The sequence below is a fragment of the Lipotes vexillifer genome, unplaced genomic scaffold, assembly GCF_000442215.2.
Source record: "Lipotes vexillifer unplaced genomic scaffold, Lipotes_vexillifer_v1.1 scaffold204, whole genome shotgun sequence".
NCBI classification, from domain to species: Eukaryota; Metazoa; Chordata; class Mammalia; order Artiodactyla; family Lipotidae; genus Lipotes; species Lipotes vexillifer.
This window is the reverse complement of record NW_006777418.1, coordinates 548,077-566,328: the sequence shown is the minus strand read 5'-3', so window position 1 is coordinate 566,328 and position 18,252 is coordinate 548,077. Positions and strand designations below refer to the sequence as shown.

The following is an 18,252-nucleotide window of genomic DNA, read 5'->3' as shown; positions in this document are numbered from 1 at the left end:
GAAGAGCCTTTGCCCATTTTGCAGTTTATCCATTTAATACTAGCTAGAGAAGGTGTAAAATGCTTCCACTCAGGAACCAGGAGGTAAACGAAGCCTGGTATTCTGATATTAAAGAAAGCCAGAAACCCAGGGCTGGAAGTCAGCAGAAAAAAGTCCCGGCCACTCTGGCCCTCATCCCGTTTCACATCCTCCACACTGTGAGCATGTATCTATCTGGTAAAGAAGAGCTTAGGGAAGAGAGGGCTGAAGAAAGCGGAAGCCCGGAGAGGAGTATTTTCTAAGAAGTGGGAAGTAACATTAACAATTTGCAGCATCCCCCCACCCCCATGCCCAGCCCTGGAATGAACCCCAACAGAAGCAGTGTTTTGCCCTCTCCCCAGCCCAAACAGCCCTTTATACAGATGAGGAACAAAACACACAAGGCAGGCAAAGGAGTGGGTAAGCCCGCAGATGCAGCAGCTGTAGGCTAGTGAGGGACATCCCTCCGCGCAGCTCATTAACTGTGGGCACAGGACTCTGCTCTAGGGGGCGCTGTTTTGATGCGGGAGGGATGATTTGCACAAAGGATTAGATGGACTATAATAAGGGCCTATGGTTTTTTTTTTTATTTTGCCGAACTTTCGCGTGGCAGTTTGCTTGAAGCAATTGCTGTCTTCATCTCAAAAAAGGTGGGACCAGTGTACCCTTCAGAAAAGTAGCTGCTCCATTTCAAATGTCTCTTTTACAGCTTTTGTTCTTTATGTACTTTTCAGTAAGGACCTTCTCTTTGAAGTTTTTGTGTATAAACTTCCTTAAACTGTAAGGTCACCATGGCAACTGCAGAGTAAGTGCGCTGGGATTTTCCAGTTTCCCTTCAGACCTCCTCCAGGGAAAGGAGGTCACAAGAGAACAAAATGTGACAATAGCAGATACATTTAAATGTGATCTTTGCTCCTCCTTCCGGATTCCTGTGGCGAAGGACAAGGTTAAATTCTCCACAACTCAAACCCAATTAGGAGCCCCCGACTGGATGGCCAATTTCCTTGAGAGCATGATGGTGACCACAGTTAATTCCCTGAAACTGACCGAGACAATAATGAACTCTTAGGCGACAAATTTTGTCCTCCCCGGTGTTCTGTTAGATCAGAGGTTGAATACCCATTCCAGCATTAAGACCGCCTCTGATTTCAAAACCACTGGCTCTGAAACTGCCCCGCAAAGGTTCCAGTCCCAGCTCTGGGCCATTCTTACAGCTGTACAAATTGGACTGGCCAGCTAATCTCTCTATGCTGCTCTTTAAGGAAAGAGCACCTACAAAACGCACCTCACTGAATTATTCTGAGGATAAAAATCAGAGAGTGTGCGTGCAGATTTTTACATAGAACCTGGCACGTGGTAAGAACCCAGTACATGCTCAGTTTTTATTTCTCACAGGATGAGACTAGATGGACTAGATCATTTCTAAAGTTCCATCCGGACTCAACTGCCTCTTGAATTTTCGAAACAAGGACGTTTTCTCTCCCATCCACCAAAATAAGTTCAAATGGAAGTCCCTACTTTCACTAATTAAAATATGAATGATGTAATTCAGAAAGCAGAGTTGCATTCCTCTTGCCCAAATGCTTTTACATCTGGCTCAAATACTCATTTTCTCCTCACTTTTGGACTGGAAAAATAGAATGCCAAATGAAGACTTAGGTTGTCCTTAAGTCATCTAATGGTGATCATGAATGAGATGGTGTTAAGCTGGCACATTTCTCTTTAAGTTTCTAAATTCAGGAATAGAGAACATGAAAGCTGAACATCTAAACGGTGTTTACCCAATCCTCAATGTATTTTGTCTTTCAGAGCCCAGCCATACAGCATAATAAGTAACCACACAGTTGTTATTGATGGTGAATTCTTACTCCTTCTCCATAGAAGACATTTCTGGGTCATTGTAAAGGCAGCTAGTTCTGAGTGCAAGGGGGGGGGGGGAGGAAAAAAAAAGGAAGCAGTAAACATTTTCTCCACTGTCACCACTTTGTAAACACGACAGATTTGGCCTTTTTAAACTGTTTAGTGTGGTCCCGTTGCTACTACTGAACACATCTACACCTGAACAGATGATGAGATTAAGCTCTGATTCTTTTACCAGCAGTTTTGAAATATAGTAATTGCTGCTGATTTAGAAACATAAAAGGAAGATTGAGAACTCCAAACACCTCCAGCGGTCTCGTCTGTCCTTGTTTTTTTTGTTTGTTTTTTCTTTTTCCTGACTTTTCAATCTATCTTATTCAGGGAACATTATATTGCAAATTTTTATTTGTAACCCAAATGATACAATATTTTAGACACAAAGTACAGTCCCTCTCAAGCAGCCTGACATTATTTACATAGGAACACAGTTAACTTTCAGTTTTCACAACAACAAAGATTTTCCAAGACACTAAAAGAATGCCAGTTTCAGCTTTCTTTGGTGTTGTTACAGAAAAATACCTTACAGCTGACCTGTATTCAGGTCAAACAAGTGAGTCCTAACATTAACCTAAACTGATTGTGTCCAGAAAGAAAAATGTAACCATATAAAATAAGGAAACTTTTATTATGGTGTATGAGTGTGTTTATGCTTTCTTGTGTAATATTAGCTGCTTTTGATATTCCATGTGACTCCTCTGTTAGCCAATTTCAAATTTGCTTTATAGTAATTTCCAATTAATACTCAACACTTCAACTGTTACTTGTTCCCCTCTGGTAAATATTTTATCGTTGGCAAACAAATGCTATTTAAAGAGATGCTGTGATCCTTTTTACACGTGAGAGTTCCTTTTGTAATGTGAAGAATTTCACAAGCCAGGGTATCTGTCTGCACATCAGAGGTCCGGTTACTAATGTCAGGTATTTTGTTGAAAATGGCAGAAGTCTGGCTCCCTGAGAAGGGCAGAGGGCTTTTTGCCCCTCTCCAGCTACCCTTCTCTCTGGTGGGGGTATTTTTATGGAGGATACCTGGCAACTCTAGTGAACAAGGACAGTTAGGCAAGTGTTGACTGTGCTAGAAAAACCTAGTAAAGCTGCAGTGGAATCAAGGCAGGGCAGTCTTCCAAACCTAGCTTTTCTGCTTTTTAACTCTGCGTAATCCTTCCAAAGCAAACAGCAATTTGCAGTTCACGTATTACCGTCACCCCAGAGGCGACAGACGGATTCTTCACCTGTTTTCAAAATAAGAACGGCTCTATAGATACAACTTATCCTTTGAAAGTATTTTCTTTCCTATATAAAACTAAAGGTTTAGGGAAAAAATAAGGCAGGCTGAGGAAATTGCCTTCTGAAAGGCAGTTAGAGGTGGAGGTGTGGTACGTGTGCTTATGTGTATGTGGGGAGAGGGTGAATGTTTAAAAACACTAGTGGGACTAAAGACAGATAGGCTTTGTTCCCTGACAGGGTATGTGTTTGCTTTTGTTAGAACCAGCCTGAAGCGTTCTAGTTGAGGTCGTGTGGAAAGTCAGGGGGCATCTGTTCGTGAAAGGAACCTGGTTTTTCTGGCTTCTAAAATCTAACCATAGATCTGCAGTGATTGATGTTTTCTGAACCTCAAATCATCCTCTACTGTCTGTCCAAGGGTTGGAGGACCATTTCGGAGGCTGAAAGGTAGTCAAGAAGATGTGGCTAGCATGGCAAAACGGAAGGATTCTGAGGGATTTCAATCATCGGTGGGGTCAACAGAGTAAAATTCTTTCTCCTTCCACGTTTTCAGATGTGCAGATATATCTCATTGCCTCATCCCTGTAATGTCACCATCAGAAGAAGTAGGATCAACTGGAGAAGAATTTAGACAGGCGGCTTTACTCACTGAATGCAAAGCAAGAGCACAGATCTCCGGGGACAAATCTAATTATTTTTATTCAGCCATTTACTTTAAGACAGTGATTCTCAAAGCAAGGTACCAAGACTGGCAGTATTAGCATTCCTGGGAACTTGTTAGAAATACAGATTGCTCAGGCCTGCCGAATCAGAGAAACTTTGAGGGCGAGGCCCAGGACACTTGTGTTTTTAACAAGTGCGCCAGGTGATTCTGATGCACAGTTAAGATTGAGAACCACTGCCCCACAGCAATGATCTTATTAGTCTTATGCACATTCACCAATTCATGCAGCAGAAATTTACTGAGCATCTAGCATCTACTAGGCATGAGCTTGGTGCTTCCTTTAGGAAGGAGATCAAGACATCTCAGGGCCACCCAAGACCATTTAGATATCGGGGGAGAGGGTCTGTGGCTGTAGATTAGTGAACAAAATTAAGAAGTTGAGAGAAAAAAAGAAAGCTACACAACTAAACCAGAAATGGTAAATGTTTTCCTATGGTAGCTAAGCAGGAAGAGTAGAACTATGGAGGGAAGATATCTATTGGAGGAGGCAAAATTTTATGGTAATGATAGCACATGACTAGGACTCTGTAGTGGGTTTGGCTGGAAAATTATTGATGCTCTTTCCTCATCTTTTGTCTTGAAAACAGCTCCTTAATTTCATAAATACGTTATCCTAAAAAAATGAATACGAAAGGGAAACTAATTGCTAGTTCTCTTTGTAGGGGGGAAGCTCATGACACAGTGCAATTTGAGCAAAGATAACTGCTGAAGGGGTACATTACACCAGCTTTCGGTTCCTTGATTTCTACTATCTTCCTTCTTTCCACAACTTCTTGTTTTCAACAGTTGAGTGACAGACTAAGAAGATTCTGTTAGAGTAAAAATTTGTGTAATTTTGAGTATTGTTAGTCTAAATGGGTGTCAGTTACCTTGAAAGAAAACTAGATGATAGGACTATTTAACAGTAAACTACTCTAATGCTAAACTTTCTAAAGCAAAAACCTTTCCTTGAGTTTTTAAACCCAAAAGATCCATACTATAGGCAAATAATTCTACAGATTACCTGCTACTAAAATGTGCTGTAGGAAAAAAATATCTAAATAGATTGTTTTCATGAGGAATCGGCATTTACACCTACGCAGGTAAAGCTTCACTAATTTAGATCTTACTTAGTCAGAATTTGTAGCTGTTTAATGAGAGCACAGGGGCATCTCCAGGTACAAAATGCAGAAAGATCCCCATCCCCCTTAATAACAGCTACATAAGAAATCTACCCTATGGGGCTTCCCTGGCGGCGCAGTGGTTGAGAGTCCGCCTGCCGATGCGGGGCACACGGGTTCGTGCCCCGGTCCGGGAGGATCCCACATGCCGCGGAGCGGCTGGGCCCGTGAGCCATGGCGGTTGGGCCTGCGCGTCCGGAGCCTGTGCTCCGCAGCGGGAGGGGCCGCAGCGGTGAGAGGCCCGCGTACCGTAAAAAAAAAAAAAAAGGTTACACTTCATTGCCCTGTTGAACATTAATCAGTTTTGTATCTAAACCAATATTTTTATCCTAATGTTTCTTTATAAACTGCCTATTAGGTGTCTAGCTTTTCAAATGCTCTTTGAACTGGTTTTAACAGCTTACTGGTTCCTTCATTAAATAATTAGTTGAACAAAATCATTGGCATGTATTCATTTTATATTTGCATTAAAGTTATGATTTTGCTGTTTTGAAAACTATAATAATAGTGAGCAATTTTTTTATTCATCCAAATAGCCCAGAAGCTGTTAGTTAAGCTGTATTTGCCAGTCACTAAATAAGGTGTTTTTAAAAAATCTTGGGAATTCGTGAATTTGGTTCTACAAAACTATTGAAAATTCAACTTGCCCTCATTTTTCTGCATTAGTATGAATTGGTGAGGTTTATTGCCTCAATATAGCCAAGCGATCATCTGGATGTTATACTATGTGTGGCAGTGCCTGTGATGTGTTTCTTTTGCTGTAGTGCCTAAAATTGCATGTATATTTTTAAAAGAAATTAAACAACAGTACAAAGATGACCAAGATAACCAAGATCATGGGGGGAGGGTGTGGGGGGCAAATAGACTGTAGTACAAATAACAGAAATTACATCTATCATGGAACAAAGGAAACTTTTAAAGGGCAGCATTATTGTCAGGATGCAAGAATGAAACACCAGGCATGCAGGTTCTCCCAATTCATTCCTGAAATGCAAGCCAACATCACTACCAGCTGCTGAATGGAAACCAAGTCTTACTTATTAGCTGCTTCTGATGCTTCCCTCAGTTCTTCATCCAGTCTGCATGAGCAAAAATTAGCAGTGTAGAAAAGAAACAAAAAAGAAGCAAGCAGAGCGTGAGAAGAGTCACCCAGCAAAGCAGAGCCAGACATAAGTGGAGCGTATGTGCTTTTAAAAACCAACCTTTGGAGCACTGAGACACATTCCTTCAGTTAAATATGGTGTTTTAAGAACTCCAATTCAACGTTTATGTACGTTTCTTTTGCAAAGTCCTTCATAAAGATGATAGATATAAACGTTGCAAGAAAATTGGCAACATGCTGGCTGAATAAAGCTGGAAACAGCCATAGCAGTTGTTGGGGACAGTTAAAGTTAGCTTGCAGCCTGGGCCAAGTCAGGGACTATCTGGTTTAGTAGGTTTCAGCTGCAAATTAGGTTGACCTCAACAGCTTTCTTTACACACAAGACAAAGACCGGAAATGATATTACAAGGGACTGATAGGAGGACCTCTTGCTCTGATAGCGTGTTGAGGTCACCCACAAGTAAGACACTGGTGTACACACACAGAGGACCCAGCGTGAACTGTAGCTCAGGAGACTTTTACCTCACACTTCTCTTATAAGATCTCTCTTCATCGTACCTTACAGGATAAAAAATGAATGCAGTGAGGAAAACGAGCAGACAGATGGGAAAAAATGACAGGTCAGTGTTTTACAGAACAGTCAAAACATGAGAGGAAAAGCCTACCCAAAGAGTAATCCAATTGCCTTTGGGGAGAAAGAAATCTTATTTTTATTAGATATAGTCAATGATTTTGAATTTATGATTATATACAGCCAGTCCTCATGATTTGCAGATTCCGTGTTTGCAAATTCGCCTACTTGCTAAACCATAGTTGCAACCTCTAAAGCAGTACTTACGGCACTTTCATGGTCACTTGTGGACGTTCACAGAGTGACCAGAAATTTGAGTCACCTGACCTGTGGGTTCCCAGCTGATGTGGAACTAGGCGAGGCTCTGCCTTCTCGTCTTAGCTCTTTTGCTGCAAACAAGTAGGCTTTTTACAGTCTCTGAAGTGTCATGTTTTTCTCATTTTTGTGCTTTTTGCTGGCGATCTCTTTCTCTATTAAAAATGTTCCCCAGACATTGGGCTTAAGTACCATCTAGTATTCCTAAGCACAGGGAGGCTATGATGTGCCTTAGGGAAGGATATATGTGCGTTAGATAAGCTTTATTCAGGCACAAGTTACAGTGCTGTTGGCCCTGAGTTCAATGTTAGTGAATCAACAGTACAGGTCAAATAAAATATCTTTAAACAGAAACGCAATAAAACAAGTTTATATATTCACCGGTAAATGAAAATGTGACTGAGTACTCACAGAAACTCAGCCCTGTATTCCCCCTAGAAAGAACGGTTCAGTACTTTATTCCAATCTTGTAAGAACATCACTGCCACAAATAATAAGAATCGCCTGTAATCAGTGATTATAAATCTGATTCCAGATTGGGCTCGTTTTTCTTTCATTTAAGCCCTTTGATGACAGGCTCCATCCCAGCTGAATATTGGTCTTGGGATTGGATGAGATCAGACCCTCTGAATGCTGTTGTGTAATGGGAAGGAGCTACGGCTTGTTATCAGTTTGAAATGGCATAATATGAAAATGAGGCAATGAGGGTCAGTCACAGAAATGAGAGAAAGGACATCCAGAGGAGATGGATTACAAAAGACAGATCAATCATGGACACATGGGGAGGGAGGGCGTGCATGGTTGTAAATTTCTTCCTCCAGGGCTTCCCTGGTGGCGCAGTGCTTGAGAGTCCGCCTGCCGATGCAGGAGACGCGGGTTCGTGCCCCGTTTCGGGAAGATCCCACATGCCGTGGAGCGGCTGGGCCCGTGAGCCATGGCCACTGAGCCTACGCGTCCGGAGCCTGTGCTCCGCAAATGGGAGAGGCCACAACAGTGAGAGGCCCGCATAACGCAAGAAAAAAAAAAAAAAAAAAAAATTTCTTCCTCCAGAAGAAACTCTTTCCAAATGAAGCCCTTCCTGCCAAAGAAACTTTTCCCAAATGGAGCCCTTGAAAACTGACATGTGTCGATGAATGAAAAGCTCCTCTGGCATGTTTAACTTCTCAACAACTAAACTTCCGTGTATAAATAGCACATCTCTAAAAGCAACACAATTACAATAAATAACATTCTGGATTGCCAACTTTGTGCCAGGCTTCCTCAATGCTTTATGTACATTGTTCTCATTCAGTCCTCAGGACCTTTCCACTGCTCCTTACTTTCTCATTTTAAAGATGCTGAAGCTGAGACTCAGAGTTTGTTTGTTTGTTTGTTTACATTATTTTATTTTTGGCTGCGTTGGGTCTTTGTTGCTGCGCACAGGCTCTCTCTAGTTGCAGTGAGCGGGGGCTACTCTTCGCTGCGGTTTGTGGGCTTCTCATTGCGGTGGCTTCTCTTGTTGCGGAGCACGGGCTCTAGGTGCACAGGCTTCAGTAGTTGTGTCTCGTGGGCTCTAGAGCGCAGGCTCAGTAGTTGTGGCGCACGGGCTTAGTTGCTCCGCGCGTGGGGGATCTTCCCGGACCAGGGCTCGAACCCGTGTCCCCTGCATTGGCAGGCGGATTCTTAACCACTGTGCCACCAGGGGAGCCCTGACTCGGGGTTTTAAATAGGTTTCCTGAAGTCTCAGAGAGGCAGGTGGGAAGGTTCGAACCTAATGCTAAGCCTCCAAAGCCCACTCTCTTCTCTTTTTCCACTTGCCACATTGGGGAAGCATTGCCACATTTACCTAGAAAATGTCCAGTGCTCATTTCCACTTGACGAGGGAAGGTCCTCGTCATCTTTTGCAAAGGGAGACGGCATTATAGGAGGTGGGTGCTCCAGTACTTTTACATTTAGAGACTAGGAGTGGGTTTTGGAGATGGGGTCCCTTTTTTGAGGCAGCAGGCTAGAGCTAGAAGGTGTGCTGGTTTCGGGACTCTATGAAGCTAGTGAGGATTAAAGCCACCATTAGGAGCTTATGAACGCTCTGCTTGATTCAGCTGATTAAACTGGCAGTTCTCAACCCAGTCGGTATCCTCTGTTCTTACCTGATACTGGGATGCCGGAAAACCAAACGCAGCTGCTTCTGAGCTTTGACTTTAGATGGCTTTTTAAGGGAGGTAAAGAAATCTGCTAGAAAAGGGCATGGGCATTGTGGTGCCAGGCTGACCTGGATTTGAATTCTAGTTCCATCTCTTCCTTGTTCCTACTTATACTTTGCGTAAGTAACGTTGTCTTCCTTATCTGTAAACGGGGGGGTTTACTGTGGGGATTAAATAAAAGATATAAATAGAGCACTACTATGCCTAGCACAGCAGAGACACATTAGAGTCTTTTCCTTCCAGTTTCTGTGCCCTTTTTTTTTTTTTTTTTAAGTGAGGGGACTCTTTTTTGGAAGCCCAAATTGGGAGGTCACTTTTGCTCTCCATCTTATGGAGGAAGATGGGGTATCCTTGACTGTTTTCTCTTGAGCTGATGGTTAGATTCCTCCCAGTTTTAATCACACAGAAAGCTAGTGAATCAGACATAGTGAAAGAAAAACACGATCCACAGTAAACAACAGCTCTTTTGCAACAATGAACCAGTTAGGAGGGTTCATTCTCCAGCATCACGTTTTTAAGTCCCAGCTCCAAGCAGCTGTTCGGTTAACTTTTTATTTGTATTATTTTTGCAGCCTAATCCTACAACCTTCAGTATCCATACTTTCTTCCCACAGGTTTTACCCTGTACTGAGTAAGGAGGTCATTCCTAACTGCACCACCCACCACTCTGCTCTATCTTTCACCTGAAGGGAACCATGAAGAAAAAGGACTGAGAAGAAAACGGAGAAAGGGTAATTTTTTTCTCTTTTCCTAGGGTCAAGCAGATAGATTACTTTATGTAAGGCAGTGAAGAAATCCAGGCTATGCACAAAACATACTGGGTCTGTGTGGCATGCAAGACACAAGTAACAAATATGCTGATTAATGTTAAATTCATGCTTTCTCCAAAATGGTAGTAAATTCAAGATAAAAATGAGGAAATTTCAGTAACACTAATAGAAGATTATGTGAAAGAAGATCTGAAAGAACAGAACAGTTATCGCTAGGTTATAAGAAATGAATTTATTTAATGTTCATTTTAAATAGAAGGTAATGCCATTTCCCCATATTTTATAAATCAGTTATTTTCTAATCTCCTTCTCCAGACATGCAATATTTCTTCCCAAATCTTCAAAACCATCGGGACTTACTTGATGATGCTCTCTGGAATATGAATGCAGTCCATTGGGATCAGCCCACTGAGTTCTGATAAGCTACTGACGTATTTAATTTTACTGCTGAACTTTGAACTAGAAAAAAGAAAAGAAAAAAGATAATCAGTCGCTCCTCCATCCCCTCTCAGGCTGCTGCCTCTTCTTGAAAATTCTTATCACCTTGTCCCAGCACTCTTACTAAGAAGAATGGCTATATTATTTGAGTAGTTACTATGTGCCAGACACTGTTTTAACTGGTTTATATATATTAACTCTTTTACTTCCTATGATTGATAGCCTAATGAGGTAGGTACTATTATCGTTCTCTTTTTAAAGATAAGGAAACTTAAAACATACGGCGTTAAGTGTTTGCCCAGATTTCACCTTGAGTAAGTGGCAAAGCCTAGATTTAAACCCGGGCAGCCTGACTGCAGGGTCCACACATTGCATGGCCTCCCGGTGGTTCCTGCCACTCTGAATTGTCACTGGTTTATGGTTTGTTTCCCTTTGTTTGCTTGTTTGTTTTTAGCAGACAAAAACCTTGTCATTAGTTCTTCCAGAATCTACCACGGTTGATATATTTTTAAAATATATATAAACCTGTTTTCCTCTTATTTTTTTAGATGTACTTTTATTTTAAATATATATATACTTTAAGTTTTAAATCTTGAAAGGTCATTCCAGATGCACCAGTGTTCAAAAAACAATGTTCCAATAATCGGATTTGAATGACAGACGGCTTTCATCTCAATGTTGTCATTTTACATATGTGTAAATGCATAGAAAACAACTTGCAAGGAGACCCCTGAATTTGCCTCTGGGGAAGGGGGCTGTGTACAAGAGTCGGTAGTTGCTGAAGGAAGAACTTGGTCTTTATAATGATTGGAAGGCATTTTTGTATTGTTGGTGTAATAGCAAAAGCTAATTCTAAAAATATATCACTCCACTTGAAAGGGAATTTGATCAAGCATCAAACTTTCTTGAATGTTCTCTAATGAAAGGGCCTCCCCAGTCTACTGGGAGGATGCTGCGCCATCTGCCAACTGTACTGTCTTCTGTTCAACTACTGTGTATTCTAATAGGAAGTCTTTTCAAGGTCAGTTCTCCATACATCTGTCTTTCATATTTTACTCGCAGTTTTGACCCTGGGCCACTGGCTGTGACTTGCGAACAACCTTCATCTCCAAAAAGTCACTTCTAGTCGTCCTGATCAGCCTTGGGTGAACACACACTACCAACAATACGCTACCTTAGGCCACTTCCTTCCTCCAGAGTTTTCAAGCTAAATTCAGGTTTTGATGAAAGATGGAGGGGGTGGAATAAAAAGGCAGAAGTTAGTTATGCAAGGCGGGACACCTCCACACTGGAATGTACAGTTCTCTAAACATGCCTGGTGTATGGTACCTCCTTCTTGGTGTGTTGGTACCTGCTGTTTCCTCTACCTGGCTTTAGCTAGCCAATGCTATTAGTCTTCAGAACCCAACTTGAGGGCACATTCTTCTGGAAAGCCTCTCTTGATGCAGACTCTCAGCCTTCACACTCCACCTGTTACCTTAAAACTCACACTCGCTGTGAGTTGTCAGCCCCCATCGTGCTTCCTTTGTACCCTGTATTATAACTGTCTTCTAGTCTGCCTGTGTCAGCTGCCAGGCTGTGAACTCCCTGAGGACAGCAATTGAGCTATTTAATTTCTCAGCCTCCAGCACCTAACCCAATGCTTCACACGGACAAACAATTCATTTTACAAAAAGGCATTTGAGGGGAGAGAGAAAACTTAGGAATATGCGATTAGCAGATACAAACTACTATATATATAAAATAGATAAACAACAAGGTCCTACTGTGTAACACAGGGAACTATATTCAATATCCCGCAATAAACCATAATGGAAATACGATATATATTTTCATATTCAGTTTTGTTTTTTTTTTTTTCTTTTTTGCAGTACTCGGGCCTCTCACTGCTGCGGCCTCTCCCCCCGCGGAGCACAGGCTCCGGACGCGCACACCCAGCGGCCATGGCTCACGGGCCCAGCCGCCCCGCAGCACGTGGGATCCTCCCAGACCGAGGAACGAACCCGCGTCCCCTGCATCGGCAGGCGGACCCCCAACTGCTGCGCCACCAGGGAAGCCCCATATTCGGTTTTTTATATATGTATAGATATAGATATATATAACTGAATCACTTCACTGTACACCAGAAACTAACACAACATTGTAAATCAGTTATACTTCAATTTTAAAAATACATTAATTAAAAAAAAGAACTTGCCATATATCTCTATCATAGGTGTTACCCTTTAGCAGTGAAAAGACCTATAATACATTTTAGTGACCTCTTTTTTTCCGTTCAAAAAATTGATGACACTGATGGAGACTGATTTTCAGAGGGATATTTAAAGAGGGTCTTACATGATGAAATTGTAGAACACGGTGTTTTAAGTGCTTGAAACGTGTGTTCTTTAGAATTACGCAGACATTGGGTTCAAAGCCTGAATCTATCATTTCTTGGCTGTGTTACCTTAGACCTGGGGCTGGCAAACCATGGCCCGTGGGCCAAAGCCAGCTTATGATTTTTTTTTTTTACACCCTTGAGCTATGACTGGTTTTTGCATTTTTTAAATGGTTGAAAAATGATCAAAAGAAGAATATTGTGACATGTAAAAGATTTCAGAAAATTCAATTTCAGTATTCATAAATCAAGTTTTATTGGAACACAGCCATACTTATTTATTTACGTATTGTCTATGGCTGCTTTTACCCTACCATGGAAGAGCTGAGTGGTTGTGATTGAGACTGTATGGCCCATAACATTTAAAATATTGAATATCTGATCCTTTACAGAATGGCTTTGCTGGCTCCTGCTTTAGACAATTTATTTGACCTCACTGAACCTCAGGGTTTTTTTCCTATATAACAGAAATAGCAAGCAGTACCTCCTTCAGAGGACTGTCATTAGGGTTAAATAAAATAATGCATGTAAGCACTCAGTAAAGGTAGGCCATTATTGTATGTGATTTACCACAACACTACTTGCTATAAGTTTATTATTTTTGTTCTAATTATTATCTTGAAACGCCCTTCAATAAATGTTGACTTACAATCTGTTTTCAATACTCTTACCATAACAAGTATTTATCAGGAAGAAATATATTTGTTTTATAATAAGAGCTGAATTATTAAATAAACATCAGTGAATCAATATCAATTCTAATGTTTGCTTTTTTACTCATTAAAGTTTATATAAGCTCTTCCTACTCCCCTGTCAAAGCATTTTCTGCTAATCTTAAAATAAGTGGCTTTTTGTACGTCTTAAAAGCTCATATTATGTTTTAAAGTAATATAACATGGTATGGTAAAGAAATCTTTGCCAGAGGAAAACTAGGTTGAATCCTGCTACTGCTCAGTTTTTGGAAGTAGGGGATGGGAATGCTAAATAAATAAGTGAACAGGGAGCAAAATAGGTGGACTCTGGAAGGCACAGTAAAATCTACGTAAAAAAAATATAAAGGATTTTAACCTTTAATTGTTTTCTCCAGAAGTGAAGTGATCAGAATTTTTCTTAGGGATTCATTAATAACTTGGAGATGGAAAATTTTCAGTTTCTCTGATTGGTATCCTGATGTTAGGGAAGACATTGTTCTAGTTAGCTGAAGTGTAGTTAATTCACAATATTGTATTAGTTTCAGGCATACAACATAGTGATTCCATATTTTTATAGACTATAGTCCACTGAAGTTATTATAAAATGTCGGCTATATTCCCTGTGCTGTATAATATATGCTTGTAGCTTATTTATTTTATACCTAGTAGTTTGTACCTCTTAATTCCATACCCCTATCTTGCCCCTCCCTATTTTATTATATTTTTTAAAGCTCTCTAGAAAACCTGTACTGTCCCTTTCATTTAACTGTCTCATTCTTACTATATAAAAGGCATATCTTACTTTTCATCACTGAAATGTAAGGTTATACAGCACCTAACACAGAATAGATGATAAACAAATATTTACTGATTTGAAGTGAATTTAAACCAAGAAGCCTTATGGATAATCAAAACAAAGCTCTCAAAATGGCTGCTCAGACTCTATACCTACCTTTGGTAACCTACGTGGGACTTGTTCAGAAGAAATAGAACAATTAAGACAAGACCTGGCTTCTGTTTCTGTCCCTGGTGTGTCTTTATCTTCCATTGTTATTACTCTAGCTCTTTGATTCTCTACAATATACCATATATTACGTTAAAAGTACTCTCTGTTCCCTTTTGTAATAGGGCATAGAAACCTCACTGTTTTATCTTCTGTGTTTACAGCAAGCAGTATAAAAGTCATGTTTTATAATTATGGGGGAAAAATATTCACTGTGAAAATATGCTCACTCTTAATTAGAGTCTCTTGCTGGGTAGTCCAAAGTATATTTTCAGGAAAGGCAGAGGCAAACATATTTTCCTACTCTCTTGGTGTATGAATTTTTTGTTTAGAAAATATTTTTAAAAACTAGTACGTTTACTTTTACTACATTAATGACCATACCTTATAAAAGGTCGTGTAATTGCAAGGATTGTTCTGATGAACCAAGATGGATGAACAATGATGAATGATTTTAAGTTCTTCCGCAACCTATTGTGAAAAACAAAAAAAAATTACTCATAACCTGTTTTGTTTGTTTGTTTGTTTTTTGCGGTACGCAGGCCTCTCACTGTTGTGGCCTCTTCCATTGCGGAGAACAGGCTCCGGACGCGTAGGCTCAGCGGCCATGGCTCATGGGCCCAGCCGCTCCACGGCATGTGGGATCTTCCCGGACTGGGGCACGAACCCGTGTCCCCTGCATCGGCAGGCGGACCCTCAACCACTGCGTCACCAGGGAAGCCCACTCATAACCTATTTTGAGTGGGAGTTAAAACAGAAAGTATATCCCCAAATAAGAATATATATGTGATATTAGGGAATTCTATGTAAGTTACTGTTATCTGGTAGGAAGGTATAGGATGCCATGATCAATAAAATGAATGCCTTTTGAGATATAATTTGAAACATGCCTAATTCAAACCTCATTTTCCCATAAGAATAAATGTAAAATAGAATTTTTGTATTCTTGGAGTGCATAAATCTACAACCATATGGCATATTTTTGTTTAACAGTGTTTTTCATTTTTGTCAGCATTATTTTTACTATTTTGAAATGAATACACTCTTACTAGCAACTTAGCCAATTTGTTCTACTGAGCCTGGGTTTCTTCTTCTGTAGAGTGAAAATGGTAACAGTATATCATGTGGTTGTTTGGCCTTCAGATAATCATTTTAACGTTTTGTACATTCAGGCATATTTTTCAGCATTAGCAATGCTACTTTATGTATGTTTAGATGATTAATGGATTTTAGTTACTATAACAGGACACTCACATGTTGCTTTACAGGGAGCCACATCTGAGGGGAAGCCACACATATGGAAGACATCATAAATTTGTATGCTTATTATGACAATTTTCCTGTAGATGGCAATAACGTGTTTGGTTCTAATAAAACCAGTATGGATAGAAGTGACGTATCTTGAGGAAGGGGCACACAAAGGCACCATATGGGCCAGAATTAACAGTGAATGTTGAAATAAGAGCAGTAGGATTGCCTAAGTCACAGCAGTTCCAGTGCACAAAAATGGCCGCAAGCTTACATGATACTAGTAAAGAATCATGGACTTTGGCTTATCAGCTCAAATTGCACCTCCATGTGGCAACAGCATATGCATATTTAAAATACTTGTTGCCAAGTTTGAGATTACAACATTTAATAAAGTCTGGGGAAGATCTGCTTTGTTTCAAATTTGGGGCATCAAGTGACACTTATTAATATTTTTATAATTTATTATCTCAAATCAGCATTAATTCAATGTTCCTAAATTGTGATCGCATCTTTGGTAAATTCAAAGGTCACTGGAGATGGGAGTCACTGAGGAAGTTAAAATAGTGATTAGATAATGGAGCCCACATACCGTCTGTCAATCATCTGGTAGCATTTCTTCATCCAGCCTAGCCCTGGCATCTTCCGTCTTGGGGTTGCACCATTCAAGTACACAATCATATAGTCTTCAGCTACCATCAGCTCTAATGTACTTATTACATATCTGATCACAGGAAGAAAGATAAGTGCTTTCAGTTCCCACATGAAAGAGTTCATCTTATTTCACCATAATTATATAACATTTAAATTACAGGGTGCATGATATTTAAGAATGGTTGCACATATTCCCTCTTCAGCTTGAGAAGAATGCAGTTACCTAAGATCAATTCTCTGCGAGTATTACTCGTTTATTTGCACAGTTATCTTTTTTCATTTTTTTTTTTTTTTTTTAATGCAGGTACACTTAAAATGTGTAGGTTAGAAACCTGACTTTCAAAAATGTCAGCAATGTTATTATATACTAAGGGCAGATTAAATAAAGGCAGATATAAATGAGGTCAGGTTATCATCAGTTGGCTAAGAACATGTTATCAGAGAACAAAAATAATACTTCACCCAAAGGAAATGTTACAGAATTTTAAAATGCAGACCAGACTGTGTTCATTTTGTTTTCAATTCATTCTACAGACAAAACAGCCCCTCTAAAGCTTTTGGTCTCTTGAGCAATTTTCCTTGACACAGATTTCATCAACTTTTAATCAAAGGCTTAGAATAGTCTACATCATCTATTTCCTTTTATTAAAGATGCTCTATCTGCCATCGCATGCCCGCAGACATTAACTGAAAACATTTTGTTGTAAATATCACTCACAGGAAAAGATTTTCCATGACATAGTGGTAATCCGCCCGACTGCTGTCTGGCAGAAAACAGGCAGCAAACACAATGATGGCATTTAGGCCATCCCCGTAGTATCCTAGAGGACAAACAAAAAGACATTTGTAACCAACTGAAAGCTCTTAACAAGATATTTAACCTAAAGGATAAATCTGGAAGCCTTGGCAAGAGTGTGTATGTGCATGTATTAGGTACATTTTAAATGAGTATTATATAGACTATATATAAGTATATACACATATAATTATCTTTCGGTGGTTAAGATGTAAGTTATATAGATTCGTAAATAGTGTGAATATAGTTGCATATATAGGGTGTCCATGTACTATGGATGATTATATGTGTTGTACACAGTCATAAGTGTGTTAGAAGTATTCAACTTATCAAAAGATGGTGGGGCAACACTTTTTGACTTAAGGGCATCTAATTTATATAATAAAAAAGCTAATTTATATAACACTCTTTTAATGGCTAAGAAAGAGGTTCTCTTTGATCCTCTTTAGTTCATCCTAGTTGTAGCAAGCCTGTGTTCCTTGAAAGCCCATCTTTGCAATTCGTGGCAAGGGTTGGTCAGGTCTCCAGAGGTTTGCCTCTGGAATCTCAATGTACTGTATTTTTATTTTTTAATATCCCTTTTTAAACATTTGTGATTTGTGTCATATAACATAGTTCTGGACTTCAGAAACATTAAAGAGATTTCCTCAAAGCTTTGAGTAGGAGGACAGGACACACCCTCAAGCCCGATCAGAATTCAGTGTGTTGCATTTTTTCAGAACTCTAAATACCCTTCTGGTGATTACAAGGCAGTAAAATACTGGCTGGATATAGATTTGGACGGGCTTAACTCTTGAAAAGCAGTTTAATAAGATGTTCTCTACAAGGATAGAGAGTATGACTCTACCACAAAAGAGGTGGGGGAAGAAAGTGATACCAACTACAAATACATCAAATTATGGGCTTGCGTATATTACTAATTTGAGGTTGCTGTAGACAATGTTTATGCTACATATCATAGAAGATGCTACCTACATAAGTATATACCTGATGCAACACATATTTGCAACACAGGATTGGAATAGCTTCCCTCTGGATTTTTCGCTTTAGTCCCATCTTTTCC

The 18,252-nt window shown here is 39.9% G+C and overlaps 1 protein-coding gene across 1 annotated transcript in view; it reads right to left on the bottom strand.

Annotated features, from left to right (window-relative positions):
* Positions 1-1,882: 1,882 nt before the first annotated feature.
* The window catches only part of PRUNE2 (prune homolog 2 with BCH domain), a 212,514-nt gene continuing 196,144 nt past the window's right edge, over positions 1,883-18,252 (bottom strand). Inside the window, 6 exon segments of the mRNA XM_007450984.1 lie at positions 1,883-1,934; positions 6,081-6,122; positions 10,342-10,440; positions 14,876-14,962; positions 16,332-16,463; positions 17,112-17,214. Of these exon segments, the coding sequence (XP_007451046.1) occupies positions 1,883-1,934; positions 6,081-6,122; positions 10,342-10,440; positions 14,876-14,962; positions 16,332-16,463; positions 17,112-17,214 (515 nt within the window).